The sequence below is a fragment of the Neomonachus schauinslandi genome, chromosome 13 (genome assembly GCF_002201575.2).
Source record: "Neomonachus schauinslandi chromosome 13, ASM220157v2, whole genome shotgun sequence".
NCBI lineage: Eukaryota > Metazoa > Chordata > Mammalia > Carnivora > Phocidae > Neomonachus > Neomonachus schauinslandi.
Window position 1 is genome coordinate 19,000,909 of NC_058415.1, and position 17,299 is coordinate 19,018,207.

General features: G+C 37.7%; 1 protein-coding gene across 4 annotated transcripts in view; it reads left to right on the forward strand.

The window, feature by feature from the left end:
- The window catches only part of VPS13A (vacuolar protein sorting 13 homolog A), a 269,920-nt gene that overhangs the window by 223,510 nt on the left and 29,111 nt on the right, over positions 1-17,299 (forward strand). For all 4 annotated transcript variants that reach the window (XM_021689382.1, XM_044920643.1, XM_021689383.1 and 1 more), the window contains 8 exons: positions 3,067-3,180; positions 4,246-4,391; positions 5,501-5,582; positions 6,625-6,738; positions 7,585-7,660; positions 7,749-7,912; positions 8,431-8,476; positions 8,583-8,706. In XM_021689382.1, the coding sequence (XP_021545057.1) occupies positions 3,067-3,180; positions 4,246-4,391; positions 5,501-5,582; positions 6,625-6,738; positions 7,585-7,660; positions 7,749-7,912; positions 8,431-8,476; positions 8,583-8,706 (866 nt within the window). The remainder of the gene's footprint in view (positions 1-3,066; positions 3,181-4,245; positions 4,392-5,500; positions 5,583-6,624; positions 6,739-7,584; positions 7,661-7,748; positions 7,913-8,430; positions 8,477-8,582; positions 8,707-17,299) is intronic.

A 17,299-nucleotide genomic window follows, 5' to 3' on the forward strand; every position in this document is an offset into this window, starting at 1 on the left:
TGAAGCACAAAAGCTTAATGTTAATGAAATCCAAATTCTTTTTAGTTGCTGTTCATGTTTTTGGTGTCATTTTTAAGAGTCCTTGGCCAGATCTAAGGATGCTTGACGACAGTTCCACCCAGGCACCCCAACTATTAATCTTATCAGCGTCCTCTTGTATGTAATAAGTTGCTTTTCTCTTCTTGTTTTTAAGATTTTCTCCTTGTCTTTGACTTTCAGCAGTTTAACTGTTATGTATCTGTTGTGAACCTCTTTCCATTTATGCACTAGGAGTTCATTTGGCCTCCTGGATATGTTACTGTTTTTCATTGAATTTAGAAAGTGTTCAGCTATTATTTCTTCGCATATTTTTTCTACTTTTTCTCTCTTTTCTCCTTCCGATACTCCCATATTGTATATGTTAGTATGCTTAATGGTGTACCACATTTCTGAGACTGCTGATTTTTCCTCTCTTTTTCCTCTGTTCTCCAGATTGCATAATCTTTAACACTTCAAGTTCACGATGAAACAGTGCATTTAATTTAGCATATAATGAAGTGTTTATATTTCTTCTGTCAGCTCAAATACACTGTTAGGTTCTTCTAGTGAATCTTCCATTTCTGTTACAGTTCTCAATTCCAGAATTTCTAATAGTTTTTTTTAATATATAATTTTTCTCCATCTGTATTGATATATTATTCTCTTTGATAAGACATGGTCATCATAATTTCTTTTACTTTTCTAAATATGGTTTTCTCTAGTTCTTTAGATTTTATTTATTTATTTGGTAGAGAGCATGAGAGAGCACATGCAGGGGGAACAGCACAGGCAGAGGGAGAAGCAGACTCCCCGCTAAGCAGGGAGCCCCATGTGGGGCTCAATCCCAGGACCCTGGGACCATGACCCGAGCCGAAGGCAGTTGCTTAACCGTCTGAGCCCCCCAGGCACCCCAGGTTTTCTTTAGTTCTTTGAACATATTTACAGTGGTTACTTGGAAGTATTTTTCTTTTAATCCAGTCTGGTCACATCTCACATGCAGTTTCTTTTGCCTAGTTTTTTCTAGTGTATGGGTCATACATTCCTATGTCTTTGCATATATCATCAGTTTTGTTTGGGAACTGGACATTTTAGATGATACACTATAAAAACTGGCTACTGGTTCCTCTTTCTCCAAAGGTTATTGTTATTAGTTTATTTGTTCATTCTATGACTGGTTAGATTTTTTTATTGAAGTCTATCCTACCCACACCCCTGACTTTTCCTGCATTCTTAAGCTTTTGGTGTTGCTCCTCAGAGAGGTGAAGATCTGGGATACCCACCCTTACCCTAGAATAAGTGGTTTTGGGGCGGGGCCCTCTTCCTCTCTTTTCACAACCACGCCTAGCTATTGAGCTCCACTAATTGCTGGCTGATTGCTTTATTTTTTTTCCCACAGTACCTTAGGCCATAAATTGTTCTGCAAACTAATCTAATCAAACTTGGGCTTTTTTTTTTTTTTCTTTTTTGAAGGAATTGATCTGGAGATCAGTGTTTGATATTTGTTCTAGCCCCAGGGGGACCCCTTTAAACTGTCTCTTTCTCCATTTTGCTCATGAAAACTAAGAGACCTACAGTTTAGCCTGTATCTTCATTGAATCAGTGATTTTCCTTATAGTTACCTTTCCCTATGACATTCACTGTTTCCTAAAAGCTCAGGCTTGAACTTCTTCACACTCCCTTGCAGTTGAAGGCAGTTTCTTTGGGAAAAGATAGGAGTTAAAGTTTCCTTGTCCCCCAGGTAAAACTATCTGAACCAGAGCTTCAGAGCTGTGGTTGGAACAAGAGGGATGAGAACCCAGTATTCTCATCGGTATCACACCCACTTAGAGCCTTTGTTCCCATGAGTAGAGGCTGGGCAGCAGGATGGAAGCTCCCACATCCCCCATAATGTAGCATTAGCAGCTGGTAACTGGGGGCAGGATAAGAAATGCTGACATCTTATGCCTCCCGGGAAGAAAGTATTCCTGACTGGAGACTGGGCAGAGAGGGAGCTTTGTGTTCTTGAGTATAGCAGTCTAGAGTAGAGTTATGGCTTGTTGAACTAGGAGGGGGATCTGAGAGAATGGTACTTGTTTAAATACTTACAGATTCACTTTTCTTACCAAATTTTTATAGATTTTTCTTGAAAAGATGTTTTATTTGCTTATACCATTAGGTTCATTCATAGAGGCCTTAAATGTTTTTTTATTTTAATTTTTTAAATATTTATTTATTTTAGAAAGAGCAAGCATGCAGTGGGGGCATAGGGGGAGGGAGAGAATCTCAAGCAGACTCCCCACTGAGTGTGGACCCTAATGCAGGGCTCCATCCCATGACCCCGAGATCATGACCTGAGCCAAAGCCAAGAGTCAGATGCTTAATCGACTGAGCCACCCAGGCACTCAGATGTTTTTTAATTTCACCAGTTTCACTGGGGAGCTGGTCTGAAGAACCCTTCACACTGTCATCCCGGAAGTCAATTTCCAGATCCTATACTTTTAATAAGGCCATCATTTTATTATTGATGATAGGTCAAAATGTGAATGTTGGGGCCATTTCTCAACATATAGAAGTAACTTAAATGTGTGTTTAAAAGAGAATTAATGTTGATTATCAAGAATGAAAGCCATAATCATCACTTCATACAACATCATTTTCAGTGCCTTCCCCTTTTTGATTATATCATGGGCCTCTGTAGATGTCAGTGAGGTATTTACTAAAAAGCTACAAATGAACTATGATTATATTTAAAGAAACAAATATTCCTAAGAAAGTGTTGATGCACTAGATTATCATAGCCTTTTGGGATAACTCTGTAGTCCCAAGAAGAAAAGCTTAGTGTTTTTTAATGGATTAGATGGGAACAAAGAAGATATGCTTATCAATTTGTGAGTTAGGGACAAAGCTTTACTAACAGGTGTTAGGTTCCCTTCTCATGCAATAACTTTCTAGTCATGAACAGTGTTGAATATGGATGTTACAGGGGAGTGTTCTGCAGTGTCTGAGCTGTTGACTTAAATGCCTCATACAGATAGATCCTTTAAGTTAATACTTTTTGTTTCTTTATAGATTGAACTTTTTCATAAAGATATAGAAGCTTTCCAAGAAGAATATAAAACAGCTTCATTAGCAGATTCATCACAAGTCAGTCTCTATGAATACTTCCATATATCTCCTATCAAGGTAGGGGAAATAGAAGTCATTTTTATTATTCTCGATAATCTAGGTAATAGCAAATTGACTTGATCTGTTTGGGGAGATGAGCATATAAATTATGTTCTCTAATAGTATATAAATTCTGTAAATAAAGTAGCAGGAATAATCCTTTGAAATTTTTATTTATACTTCTAACAGTTTTCACTATATAGAAAAATATTGGAGCCACCTACAACATGTGTTTATATGTTTATATCTTGACCTAACATTTTGTTACCTTAGTTTTCTGTTAACGTATTTAATGACAGTTTTCAAAATTTTGTGTGTGTCTGTTTATTGGTATAATTGACATATACATTAGTTTCAGATGTATAAGGTAATGATTTGATATTTGTATACACTCTGAAATGATCACCACAATAAGTTAGTTACCATCCATCACCACACAGTGTTAAAAAAAGTTTTTCTTGTGATGAGAACTTTAGGATTTATTTATTCTCTTAGCAACTTTCAAATAATGCACTACAGTATTACTAACTATAGTCTGTAAGTTTTAAATTAACTCATGAAGTAACCTTGATTTAAGAAGTGAAGACTGAATGGAACTAAATATAAGTTCTTAACACAGAGTTTCTGAATTATGTAACACTAAAGAAAATTATTGTATAGCTGTACATACATATACACACATACATAAATGCATACAATACAAAAATGTGAAAGTTTGTTTTAACTGATTTTGACATGTTAACTTAATTCTAATAGTTGAAACACTATTTGAGTTATTTTCAACAACTTCAAGTTCTAGATTATTATTTTTAAAAAATGTATAAAAATTATTATTTTCACAGCTTTACCAAAAGAATTGGATTGAACCTAAATACCGTATTAGCTTATATTGCTGAATTTAAAAATTAAATAGAGCTGTATTCAATTTTAAATTCTTGTAACTTTTCACTTAATAATTTCAGCATAATCCAGGTAACTTTGAAATCTTATGGTGTAGTAAATTTAAAATAAGATTAAATTTTAAAAGTTAAAATTGTCATCTTGAAGATAGTGCTTTAAATATTTCTCTCTTTATCTCTTTAGTTGCATTTAAGTGTTTCACTGAGTTCGGGCAGAGAAGAAGCTAAAGATTCAGAACAACAGGAAGGACTGATGGCCGTTCGTTCTTTAAATCTTTTGCTGAAGAGTATTGGTGCCACCCTTACAGATGTACAAGATGTAGTTTTTAAGTATGTTTAATATTCAAATCTATAAATTGATGAAAAGTCCATTTTATATTTACCTAAAAACTTTACAAGTGAAAAAGTGTGTAAAGGATATTAGAGGTCATAGACAGGGGTTATTATTAAATAATTTCCTTAAGAAAGAGGGAGAGAGGCCATACAAGTTTGTGCATCATATAAGCCTTTCTGGCCTACAGAAGGATTTCTAAGAAGCTGTATGCCCAAAGGTATGGTGATTAAACCATGTGACCTCAAGGCTTCTAGGATCGAGATTCTTCAAAACATATGTGACTAGAACAAAATGAATGGCATGATAGGGGAAGTGAAGGGATTCGTTTAAATGTTACAGCCAAGAATATACATTTTAATGTGAGTCATAATGGAAGCTATTAGAGTATCTGAATGGAGACTTCAGATGAGAGTGCCCTTTTCAGGTAGCACCCAGAATTGTTATTAAGGACCGTAGTAAGAATCAGTGAGTCCAGTAGGATGTAACTCTAAATCTAGATAAAGTTAGGTAACAGTCAAATTAAAGAACATAGGTTTGAAGACGTTGGGAATAGAATGAGATTTCTCATCCAGCTTCTGTCTTACCAGCTAACAGAGAGCTTCCCAAGCAGTGGATCCGTATATGCTGTGAATAGGTTAGCAGTCAACCGACCTTGGTTCCTCAGCTGTCAGCTGATCAGACGGGATCTGCCGCAGCTGAAGTCTGGCTGTTCCTGAGCAGCCTCTTCCATTCACCTCAGTGTGCCAGACATTTTCTGTGTGGGCCATGACAGGGCAGAGTTGAAAAATCCAGTCCATGTCTGTGAGTGAGATCCAGAGGGTCTCTGAATCCGCTAAAGGATGTAGTAATACGTATATATTGGTTGCTTTTCTGAGGATAAGATCCATAGCTCTCATGAGAGTCTTAGAGGGTTCTTTGACCAGAATGAGCATATGTAAAAGAGCATGTTTTCTGATTGGCTTGGGAAATGTACGGAAAGGAAAGATTGAGAGAAAAATTCTAAAGAAAATGAAACCATTCGTGAATATTAAAAAAATTATCTTCCCCTCTCTCCCTCTTCCTCTCCTTCTACCCACACCCTCACACATATTTATGTGTTTTTCAGGCTTGCATTTTTTGAACTGAACTATCAGTTCCATACAGCATCTGAACTACAGTCTGAAGTAATAAGACACTATTCGAAACAGGTTTGTCTGAGATTATTTTTTAAAGGGACAGATTGATATATTGAAACTGTGTCTGTACATGTATAATGTAGATTTGACGAGAAAGTGAATAACCATTTTCAAAATCTTAAAAATTTTTTCTTCTCAGAATTGAGAAAGAAGTTGAGCCGTGCCACCATTTCAGTTTTTTGCCTTTCTGTTTTTTAGCCACGAACAGAAATGTTTTCTGGGTATGTGTGGACTTAAACAAGTATCTTTAAATAAAATATTGACTAATGCACCAAACTTACTTCAAAAAAATAGTTTCAAGGGAAACTATTAGTAACTAACTGAATACAGGCTATTTTTAATGTTATTATGTTGTTGAGTCAGATATGTTATTTTAATGGATTTTTTTTCCCACCTTTAGCAAGACTCCAGTATCTTAGGATATAACTTATAGAGTGTCTGAGACAGCCGTTCTGTAGTGGACAGAACACTAAGCCTGATTCAAGGTGTCTGGGTTTGGATTCCAGTGTTGCTATTTACCTACTATGTGACCCTGGGCATCATTTGACCTGTATGTTTCTCCAGTCTGTAAAATGATGGTGGTAATAGCAGCTGTCACACATAGTTGTAAAAGTTGAAAGCATTTTGAGTATTCTAAAGCTTTATGTAAATATGTCGTATTATTTCTAATACTCTAACACCAAATAACTTTTTAAAAACAAAACTAGTGAGCGCCTGGGTGGCTCAGTCATTAAGCGTCTGCCTTCGGCTCAGGTCCTGGTCCCAGGGTCCTGGGATCGAGTCCTGCATCAGGTTCCCGGCTCTGCGGGAAGCCTGCTTCTCCCTCTCCCACTCCCCCTGCTTGTGTTCCCTCTCTCACTGTGTGTCTCTCTGTCGAATTAAAAAAAAAAAAAAAAAACAAACTAAAAACTAGTGATAAATAGGCTGATATGGTGTAGGTGTTGAAATTGGTGATAAGGATGTTAGCCTAAAAAAAAAAACTGGGTGTGTGTACTGAATATTGAAATTTTTTTCTGATTGACTAAATTGATTAATGTTTGTATTTCATTTTTAGGCCATTAAGCAAATGTATGTACTCATTCTTGGACTTGAAGTTTTGGGAAATCCCTTTGGCTTGATTAGAGAATTTTCTGAAGGTGTGGAAGCATTTTTTTATGAACCTTACCAGGTAATAAAATACATATTCTTGCATTGTGTAATACATCACTAATACTTTTGAACAAATAATGCATTCCAAATTGTTTACTTAGAACGTAGGTATAAACAGATTTTGGGAGACACAACAAAAGAATGTGATTTTGCAGCAAAGAATGGTTAAAAAGTTTTGAGAAATTTGGAGGGAAATTTTAACCTTTTCCCTCAAAATTTAAACTTAAGACTTTATACTAAGATATACTGAAATTTAAGTATTCTGTTGGAATATTAAAGGTGGGTAAACTTTTTCTGTAGTAGAAGTAAGAACACCATGGGCAGGCAGTCTTGCTTTGCACTGTTGTGTGGGACAGTAAAAATAACTGCAGGCAGACACTGTGCAAAGCAGTCTTAACCATTGGCAAAAATTATGATTGTTTTGTGTCCCTTAACATTTTCTGTTAAAATATTCAAATCTCTCCTACTTTGACTTTTAAATGTAGAGGGTAATGAAAAAGTAAAACTGTTACTTACATTGTATAGTATAATTTAAAACATAAGAAATATTAAGAATTGCAGTTATTTCTTTTACAAAAACTATCAAGAGTAGTTTGTGCTTATGTTCTCATCCTGTAACTTACAGTTTGGAGCAAACATGTTTTGTACACACTGGTGAATAGTCCTATTCCTGAGTTTGGATCAACTTATTCTTTGTACTTTCAATGTCGTGAAATATCTCTGAGAATTTTGTTCATGTGAAGTTTTTTGCTGGTGTCACTGCCTCTGGGATATTTTTATTTTTGTCACTGCTGCTTTCTTCATTTATATCAATAAGTTCACCTTTAAAAGAAAATGTAACCTTTGTTATTATTTGACCCTTTAGGGAGCCATCCAAGGTCCCGAAGAGTTTGTGGAGGGGATGGCATTAGGACTGAAGGCACTAGTTGGTGGAGCTGTTGGTAAGAAAGAGAATGCCTACCAGGTATGATTATGCTAGAAAGTAATGATACCTTTGCTTTTACTAAAAATAATTACCATTTCTGCTAGGTGGATTAGCTGGTGCTGCCTCCAAAATCACCAGTGCTATGGCTAAGGGGGTGGCAGCCATGACTCTGGATGAAGACTATCAACAGAAGAGAAGAGAGGCCATGAATAAGCAACCAGCTGGTCTCAGAGAAGGCATCACTCGCGGAGGAAAAGGCTTAGTGTCTGTAAGAAATTTCCCGGGGTTGTGAACCCATCAGGGATTATCTTATTTTTTTTTTTAAGATTTTATTTATTTGAGAGAGAGCATGAGCAGGAGGGAGGGGCAGAGGGAGAGGGACAAGCAGACTCCCTGCTGAGCAGGGAGCCTGACCCGGGGCTCAGTCCCAGGACCTGAGCCGAAGGCAGACACTTAACCGACTGAGCCACCCAGGCGCTCCTCAGGGAATGTCTTTTAAAGCTACATTTTTCAAATAAGAAAATAGACATTTAACTTGCATTCCTTCAAGCATTATTTAGATATTGGAGGAGCAGTGAGTTGTGTCCTATATAAAATGTCAGTAGCCTCTAAAGCATTCTCTTTAGCTAAGATAATTAGGCAATGTATTTCTAGATGTATTTCTGTTTCAGTGCTTTCTAGATTCTTAGGGTATCTAGAAAGCAGAACTGTCTATTTTTTGTAAGCCAGACTTGGTTCTTTACAATCATGTCAAAGTATAAATTTTCGATTGTGCTTTTCCTCTAGGGTTTTGTAAGTGGCATAACAGGAATTGTTACAAAACCAATCAAAGGCAAGTATATTCCTTTGGGTGATCTATATTACCAGGTCTTTCACAAATTGATTCTGTTTTCGTTCTTGATCCACTTGCCTAAACCTTTGTCTTTTTTTCTTTCTAGGAGCTCAAAAAGAAGGAGCAGCTGGTTTCTTTAAAGGTGTTGGGAAAGGTTTAGTTGGAGCAGTGGCAAGGCCAACGGGAGGCATCATAGACATGGCCAGCAGTACATTTCAGGGAATAAAAAGGTAAGTTCTCTTTGGTGGAAGATACGAGTAAAATGCTTAAAACAGAAATAAAATAAATCAGCTGTTTGACTTAAGGCCCTTAGTTTTGAACCTTATAATATGGCAAGTTATGTATCATCTTCCTAATTCCCTTTTAAGTTGTTTCCTTTGTATCATTTCAACATTAGGAGCTCTCCTCTATTGGTCGTTCATTCCCAGCAGCCTTGGCAGGAAAGGCTTGGCAAGTTAAGCAAGCTTTTACTTATTATCAGTACATTATAATAATGTAATGCCATATATATAATATACATATAATATATATATGTAATGCTATCTACATATATAATAATGTAATGCTGCATATATATACACACACACACACCCCCATGAGTTATAAAATTAGCAAATATAATTTAAGAAGTAAAGAAGGACATTTTATATTCCTGGTTCAAACTCAGCTTGTGTTCCCCTCCCTTTATGATCTTACTTTGTTATGAAACTGTTAACATCTATTTCCTCTATTTCTCTTCATTTGTGCAAATAATTTTAAAACATGCTCCCTCGGGGTGCCTGGGTGGCTCAGTTGTTAAGCGTCTGCCTTCGGCTCAGGTCATGATCCCAGGGTCCTGGGATCGAGCCCCATATCGGGCTCCCTACTCAATGGGAAGCCTGCTTCTCCCTCTCCCACTCCCCCTGCTTGTGTTCCCTCTCTCGCTGTGTCTCTCTCTGTCAAATAAATAAATAAAATCTTTAAAAAAAAAAAAAATGCTCTCTCTTCTTCCAAGTTAAATTGAGCTTAGGATTGAAATTTGATAGTTGCACTATTGTTTTTTGTTTTGTTTAAAGATTTTATTTGTCAGAGAGAGAGAGAGACAGAGCACAAGCAGGGGGAGAGGCAGAGGCAGAAGGAGAAGCAGGCTCCCTGCTGACCAAGGAGCACGATGTGGGACTCGATCCCAGGACCCCGGGATCATGACCTGAGCCAAAGGCAGCCGCTTAACTGACTGAGCCACCCAGGCATCCTGATAGTTGCACTATTGTTATCTCTGCTCTAGAGATTTGTAACACAAAAAACAGTTGATTAAATTCATGCTAATGGGACCTAACTTAGAAAGTTAGGTGGGTCGACATCTCCCTAATATATTCCTTCCTTCCTGCTTTATAGAGATAAGTAATGTCATCGTATAAGCTGCTTCCCTCAAGTCAGTATTTCATATTGCTTTAATTGGGTGTTTTCGGTTTTGTAATTTAGAGTTAAGATGGGGGAAAAAGGTTCAATTTCTTCTACATGTAACTTTAAATTCACAAATAGAATTAGTTTACTTGTCATCAGAGAAGCTCAAAACTCAATGAAACATAAGTAATTCAAGATCTAGAGAGAGCTATGCAAGTATATGCCCAGAGTTGCTAAAATAACCTTATATTTTTCTAAAACTTTATAATCTGTACTGAGCTGCATTACCTTTAAGGATTAATGGCAAAGTAAAACATTTTTACTAAAAATAAGACTAAGAACTATTAAAGATGTACTTGTGAAGAAGGATATTAAAACCAGAAAGGGGGGTGCCTGGGTGGCTCAGTTGGTTAAGTGTCTACCTTCAGCTCAGGTCATGATCCCAGCATCCTGGGATCAAGCCCCACGTTGGGCTCTCTGCTCAGTGGGAGCCTGCTTCTCCCTCTCCCTTCCACTCTCCCTGCTTGTACTCTCTCTCTCTGTCAAATAAATAAATAAAATCTTAAAAAAATAAGATAAAAATAAAACCAGAAAGGAAAAATGGGCTATGAGAGTAATATATAAGAATATAAATGGGTGAATAAATCTAATTGAACTGTATAAAATCAAGATTGGAACCAAAATATTAAAAATAATAAGTTGCAATTTGAGAAGTGAATAATTGGCATTAAGCATTTTCATGTATTATTTACAAAGGGGATATGCTCTGTATTCTACATAAGATGTGTATCAACTAGACACTTTTTTTTTTTTAAGATTTTATTTATTTATTTGACAGAGAGATAGCACAGATAGAGTGGCAGGCAGAGGGAGAGGGAGAAGCAGGCTCTCCGCTGAGCAGTGAGCCCGATGCGGGGCTCGATCCCAGGATCCCAGGATCCCAGGATCCCAGGATCATGACCTGAGCCGAAGGCAGACGCTTAACCAACTGAGCCACTCAGGCGCCCCAACTAGACACTCTTTTAATCACGTAAGGAACCAGAAACAAACATGATTGGCAAAGCTCCTGTCCACATACAGCTTACATTCTCTTGGGAGAGCAATAAACAAAAATAGGTAAACTGATAAATATGATATGCTAAATGGTGAAAACTTCTATGAAGAAAAATAAAGCAGCATGAAACATAAGAACATCCAAAGTGGTGAGGAGGAAAGTTGCTATCTTGTATATAAGACATTCAAGGCAGCTTTACTGGTAAGATTAAACTAGAGAAGAGCCCAGAAGGAAGTAAGGGAGTGAGCCATATGAGAAGAATGTCCCAGGCAGTAGGAATAGCAAGTAAAAAGCCTCTGACGCAGGAGTATACTTGAGAAATAGCAAGACCAGCGTACCCAGAGGAGAGAGTTGGAAAAGATGATAGTGGAGAATGAGCAGGGGATCAGATCGTATGGGCTTGGTAAACCACTCTTAAGGACTTTGGCTTTTTCTTAAGACAAGAAACCATTAGAAGGTTTTGGACAAGAAGAATGATGTGAGCTGGCTGCTGTATATATTCAGAAGAAATCATAGGGGGACCAGGGAAGCCACAGGGGAACACGAAAGAAGCCTTTGCAATAATCGAGGTGAGAGGTAGTGGTGATGAGACCCATGTAGGCTAGACATTGGTAAGAAGGGGTCATGTTCTATTTGTATTTTGAATGTAGTGACAACAGGATTACTTAATAAATTGGATGTCACAAATTAAAGAGAATCATCATGGATAATTCTAAAGTTTTTTCTGAAACACTGGAAATATCGTATTGTCATTCCATTTAGGGAAGGAGGGAATTAGAAGTTTTGTTTTGAACATATTAAGTCTAAACTATCTCTTAGACATCCAAATGGGGACATCAAGTAATTGCTGAGTATAGGAGTCTGAAGTTCAAGAGGAAGGTGCAAGCTAGAGTTAAAAATTTGAAATGTGCGAGCTTGTAACGGTGTTTAAAGCCACGGGATTGAATGCGATCACGTAGGGAATGAGACTAGGAAAGAGGAAAAAAAATAGATCCAAGGACTTGGCCCCCAGGTCCACCAACACTGAGACGTTGGGAAAATAAAGAGGACCCAGCAATGGAAACTGAAAAGGAATGGCCATTAAAGTAAGGGGTATAATCAAGAAGGTGCTGTTCCCAAAGCTAAGAAACAGACAATCTCAGTTTATTCTGATAGGAAAGAGAAATCCCCACTTCCCCATTCATCTTAGTGAGAGTATTATAAGTTTGATTTGAAAAATAGATATGGAACTTAAAATAGGTATTGTACCCACTCCTTACCTTTGCTGGAAATACTCTTTCTGTTGTATGGTTGCTTCCTATATTCATCAGCTATCTTCTTAGTGAGGCCTTCCACAGCCACCCTAAAATTTGATTTTAGCCCCTATCCTGCCCCAAATACTTCATATCTCCCTTCCTTCCTTGATTTTTCTTTCTCTTTAGCTTTTTTCACTACTTAATACACTATATATTTTACCTTGCTTGTCTCTCCTGCTAGGATTAGTAAGTTCTGTGAATGCAGTAGCTCTTGTCTATTTCCAGAGCACTTAGAATATTGCTTGACCTGTGGTAGGTTATTTTTTTTAATTGAGATAATTGTAGAGTCACATGCAGTTGTTGGAAATAATGTAGAGAGATACCTTGTACAGTGTGTTGTGTCCCTGTGGCTGCTGTAACAAATTACCATGAACTCGGTGGCCTGCACACTAAAACTTCATCCTCTTACGGGTCTGGAGGCCAAAAGTCAGAAATCAGGGTGGCAGCAAGGCTGCAATCCCTTGGGAGGGTAGAATTTGCATCTTGCCTCCTCCTGCTTCTGGTGGCTTGTGGCCACGTCATTCCAAGCTCTGCCTTCATCTTCACATCACCTTCTGCTCTGTAGGCCTGGTCTCCCTCTGCATCTCTCCTATGAGGACACTTGTGGTAGCTTTTAGAGCCCACCTACATAATGCAGGATTATCACCTCATTTCAGAGTCCTTCAGTTAGTCACATCCTCAGAGACTTTACCATATTAAATGACATTCATAGGTTCAGTGATCTAGGGGGGGAGGAGCAAGATGGCGGAGGAGTAGGACATCTGGATTTCGTCTGTTCCCAGGAATTCAGCTGGATAGGGATCAAACCATTCTGAACACCTACGAGCTCAACAGGAGATCGAAGAAAAGAATAGCGAGAACTCTCTGAACAGAAAAGCGACCACTTTCTGGAAGATAAAATGACAAGACGGAAAAAATCACCTCAACAAAAAGAACAAGAGGCAGTACCGACTGCCAGGGACCTAATCAATACAGACATTAGTAAGATGTTGTAACTAGAGTTCAGAATGATGATTTTAAAGATACTAGCTGGGCTTGAAAAAAGCATGGAAGTTATTAGAGAAACCCTTTCTGGAGAAATAACTAAAATTTAACCAAGTTGCCTAAATAAGGATAAATGAGGCAGAAGAGAGAATTAGTGATACAGAAGACCAAATGATGGAAAATAAAGAAGCTGAGAATAAGATAACTACTGGATCATGAGGGCAGAATTCAAGAGATAAGCGATACCATAAGACGAAACAACATTAGAATAATTGGGATCCCAGAAGAAGAGAGAGAGAGGGGGGCAGAGGGTATATTGGAGCAAATCATAGCAGAGAACTTCCCTAATCTGGGGGAGGATACAGGCATCAAAATCCAGGAGGCACAGAGAACCCCCCTCAAGATCAGTAAAAATGGGTCAATACCCCGACATCTAATAGTAAAACTTACGAGTCTCAAAGACAGAGAAAATCCTGAAAGCAGCACGGGAGATGAGATCTGTAACCTACAATGGTAGAAACATTAGATTGGCAACAGACCTATCCACAGAGACCTAGCAGTCCAGAAAGAACTGGCATGATGTATTCAGAGCACTAAATGAGAAAAATATGCAGCCAAGAATACTATATCCAGCTAGGCTGTCATTGAAAATTGAAGGAGAGATAAAAAGCTTCCAGGACAAACAAAAACTAAAGGAATTTGCAAACACAAAACCAGCCCTACAAGAAATATTGAAAGGGGTCCTCTAAGCAAAGAGAGAGAGCCTAAAAGCAACATAGACCAGAAAGGAACACAGACAATATACAGTAACAGTCACCTTACAGGCCAATACAATGGCACTAAATTCATATCTTTCAGTAGTTACCCTGAATGTAAATGGGCTAAATGCCCCAATCAAAAGATACAGGCTATCAGATTGGATAAAAAAACAAGACCCATCGATATGCTGTCTTCAAGAGACTCATTTTAGACCCAAAGACACCCCCAGATTGAAAGTGAGGGGGTGGAAAACCATTTACCATGCTAATGGACACAAAAAGAAAGCTGGGGTGGCAATCCTTATACCAGACAAATAGATTTTAAACCAAAGACTATAATAAGAGATGATGAAGGACACTATATCCTACTTAAAGGGTCTTTCCACCAAGAAGATCTAACAATTGTAAATATCTATGCCCCTAACATGGGAGTAGCCAGTTATATAAGGCAATTAATAACAAAAGCAAAGAAAAATATTGACAACAATACAATAATAGTAGGGGACTTTAACACCCCCCTCATTGAAATGGACAGATCTTCTAAGCAAAAGATCAATAAGGAAATAATTTAAATGACACACTGGACCAAATGGACTTCACAGATATATTCAGAACATTCCATCCCAAAGCAACAGAATACACATTCTTCTCTACTGCCCATAGAACATTCTCCAGAATAGATCACATCCTAGGTCACAAATCAGGACTTAACCGGTACCAAAAGATTGGGATCATTCCCTGCCTATTTTCAGACCACAATGCTTTGAAACTAGAACTCAATCACAAGAGGAAAATTTGGAAAGCACTCAAATACATGGAGGCTAAAGAGCATCCTACTAAAGAATGAATGGGTCAACCAGGAAATTAAAAGAAGAATTAATAAAATTCATGGAAACCAATGAAAATGAAAACACAGCTGTTCAAAATCTTTGGAATGGAGCAAAGGCAGTCCTAAGAGGAAAGTATATAGCAATACAAGCCTCTCTCAAGAAACAAGAAAGGTCTCAAATACACAACCTAACCCTACACCTAAAGGAGCTGGAGAAAGAACAGCAAATAAAGCCTACACCCAGCAGGAGAAGAGAAATAATAAAGATCAGAGCAGAAATCAATGAAATAGAAACCAAAAGAACAGTAGAACAGAGCAACGAAACTAGGAGCTGGTTCTTTGAAAGAATAAGATTGATAAACCCCTGGCCAGACTTATCAAAAGGAAAGAGAAATGACCCAAATAAACAAAATCATGAATGAAAGAGGAGAAATCACAACCAACACCAAAGAAATACAAGTATAAGAACATATGAGCAACTATATGCCAGCAAATTAAATAATCTGGAAGAAATGGACGCATTCCTAGAGATGTATCAACTACCAAAATTGAACCAGGAAGAAATAGAAAACCTGAACAGACCTATAACCACTAAGGAAATTGAAGCAGTAATCAAAAATCTCCCAACAAACAAGAGCCCAGGGCCAGATGGCTTCCCAGGGGAATTCTACCAAACATTTAAAGAAGAATTAATACAGATTCTTCTGAAACTGTTCCAAAAAATAGAAATGGAAGGAAAACTTCCAAACTCGTTTTATGAGGCCACCATTACCTTGATCCCAAAACCAGACAAAGACCCCATCAAAAAGGAGAATTACCAACCAATATCCTTGATGAACATGGATGCAAAAATTCTCCCAAAATACTAGCCAATAGGATCCAACAGTACATTAAAAGGATTATTCACCACGACCAAGTGGGATTTATCCCTGGGCTGCAAGGTTGGTTCAACATCTGCAAATCAATCAGTATGATACAATACATTAATAAAAGAAAGAATAAGAACCATATGATCCTCTCAATAGATGCAGAAAAAGCATTTGACAAAGTACAGCATCTTTTCTTGATCAAAACTCTTCAGAGTATAGGTACAGAGGATACATACCTCAATATCATAAAAGCCATCTATGAAAAACCTACAGCAAATATCATTCTCAGTGGGGAAAAACTGAGAGCTTTCCCCCTGAGGTCAGGAACACGGCAGGGATGTCCACTTCAACACTGCTATTCAACACAGTATTAGAAGTCCTAGCCACAGCAATCAGACAACAAAAAGAAATAAAAGCCATCCAAATCGGAAAGGAGGAAGTCAAACTCTCACTGTTTGCAGATGATATGATACTTTATGTGGAAAACCCAAAAGACTCCACCCCAAAACTAGAACTCATACAGGAATTTTGTAAAGTGGCAGGATATAAAATCAATGCACAGAAATCAGTGGCATTCCTATACACCAACAAGACAGAAGAAAGAGAAATTAATGAGTTGATCCCATTTATAATTGCACCCCAAACCATAAGATACCTAGAAATAAATCTAACCAAAGAGGCAAAGAATCTGTACTCAGAAAACTATAAAACATTCATGAAAGAAATTGAGGAAGACACAAAGAAATGGAAAAACGTTCCATGCTCATGGATTGGAAGACCAATTATTGTGAAGATGTCAATGCTACCTAGAGCAATCTACACATTCAGTGCAATCCCTATCAAAATACCATCCACTTTTTTCAAAGAAATGGAACAAATAATCCTAAAATTTGTATGGAATCAGAAAAGTCCCTGAATAGCCAGAGGAATATTGAAAAAGAAAAGTAAAGCTGGCGGCATCACAATTCCAGACTTCAAGCTCTATTACAAAGCTGTCATCATCAAGACAGTCTGGTACTGGCACAAAAACGGACACATAGATCAATGGAACAAAACAGAGAGCCCAGAAATGGACCCTCAACTCTATGGTCAACTGATTTTCGACAAAGCTGGAAAGAATGTGCAATGGCAAAAAGACAGTCTCTTCAACAAATGCTGTTGGGAAAATTGGACCATTTCCTTACACCACACACAAAAATAGACTCCAAATGGTTGAAAGACCTCAATGTGAGACAGGAGTCCATCAAAATCCTAAAGGAGAACCTCTTCGACCTCAGCCGAAGCAACTTCTTCCTAGAAACATTGCCAAAGGCAGGGGAAGCAAGGGCAAAAATGAACTATTGGGACTTCATCAAGATAAAAAGCTTTTGCACAGCAAAAGAGACAGTCAACAAAACCAAAAGACCAACCAACAGAATGGGAGAAGATATTTGCAAATGACATATCAGATAAAGGGCTAGTATCCAAAATCTCTGAAGAACTTATCAAACTCAACACCCAAAGAACAAATAATCCAATCAAGAAATGGGCAGAAGACATGAACAGACATTTTTCCAAAGAAGACATCCAAATGGCCAACAGACACATGAAAAAGTGCTCCACATCGCTCGGCATCAGGGAAATCCAAATCAAAACCTCAGTGATATATCAC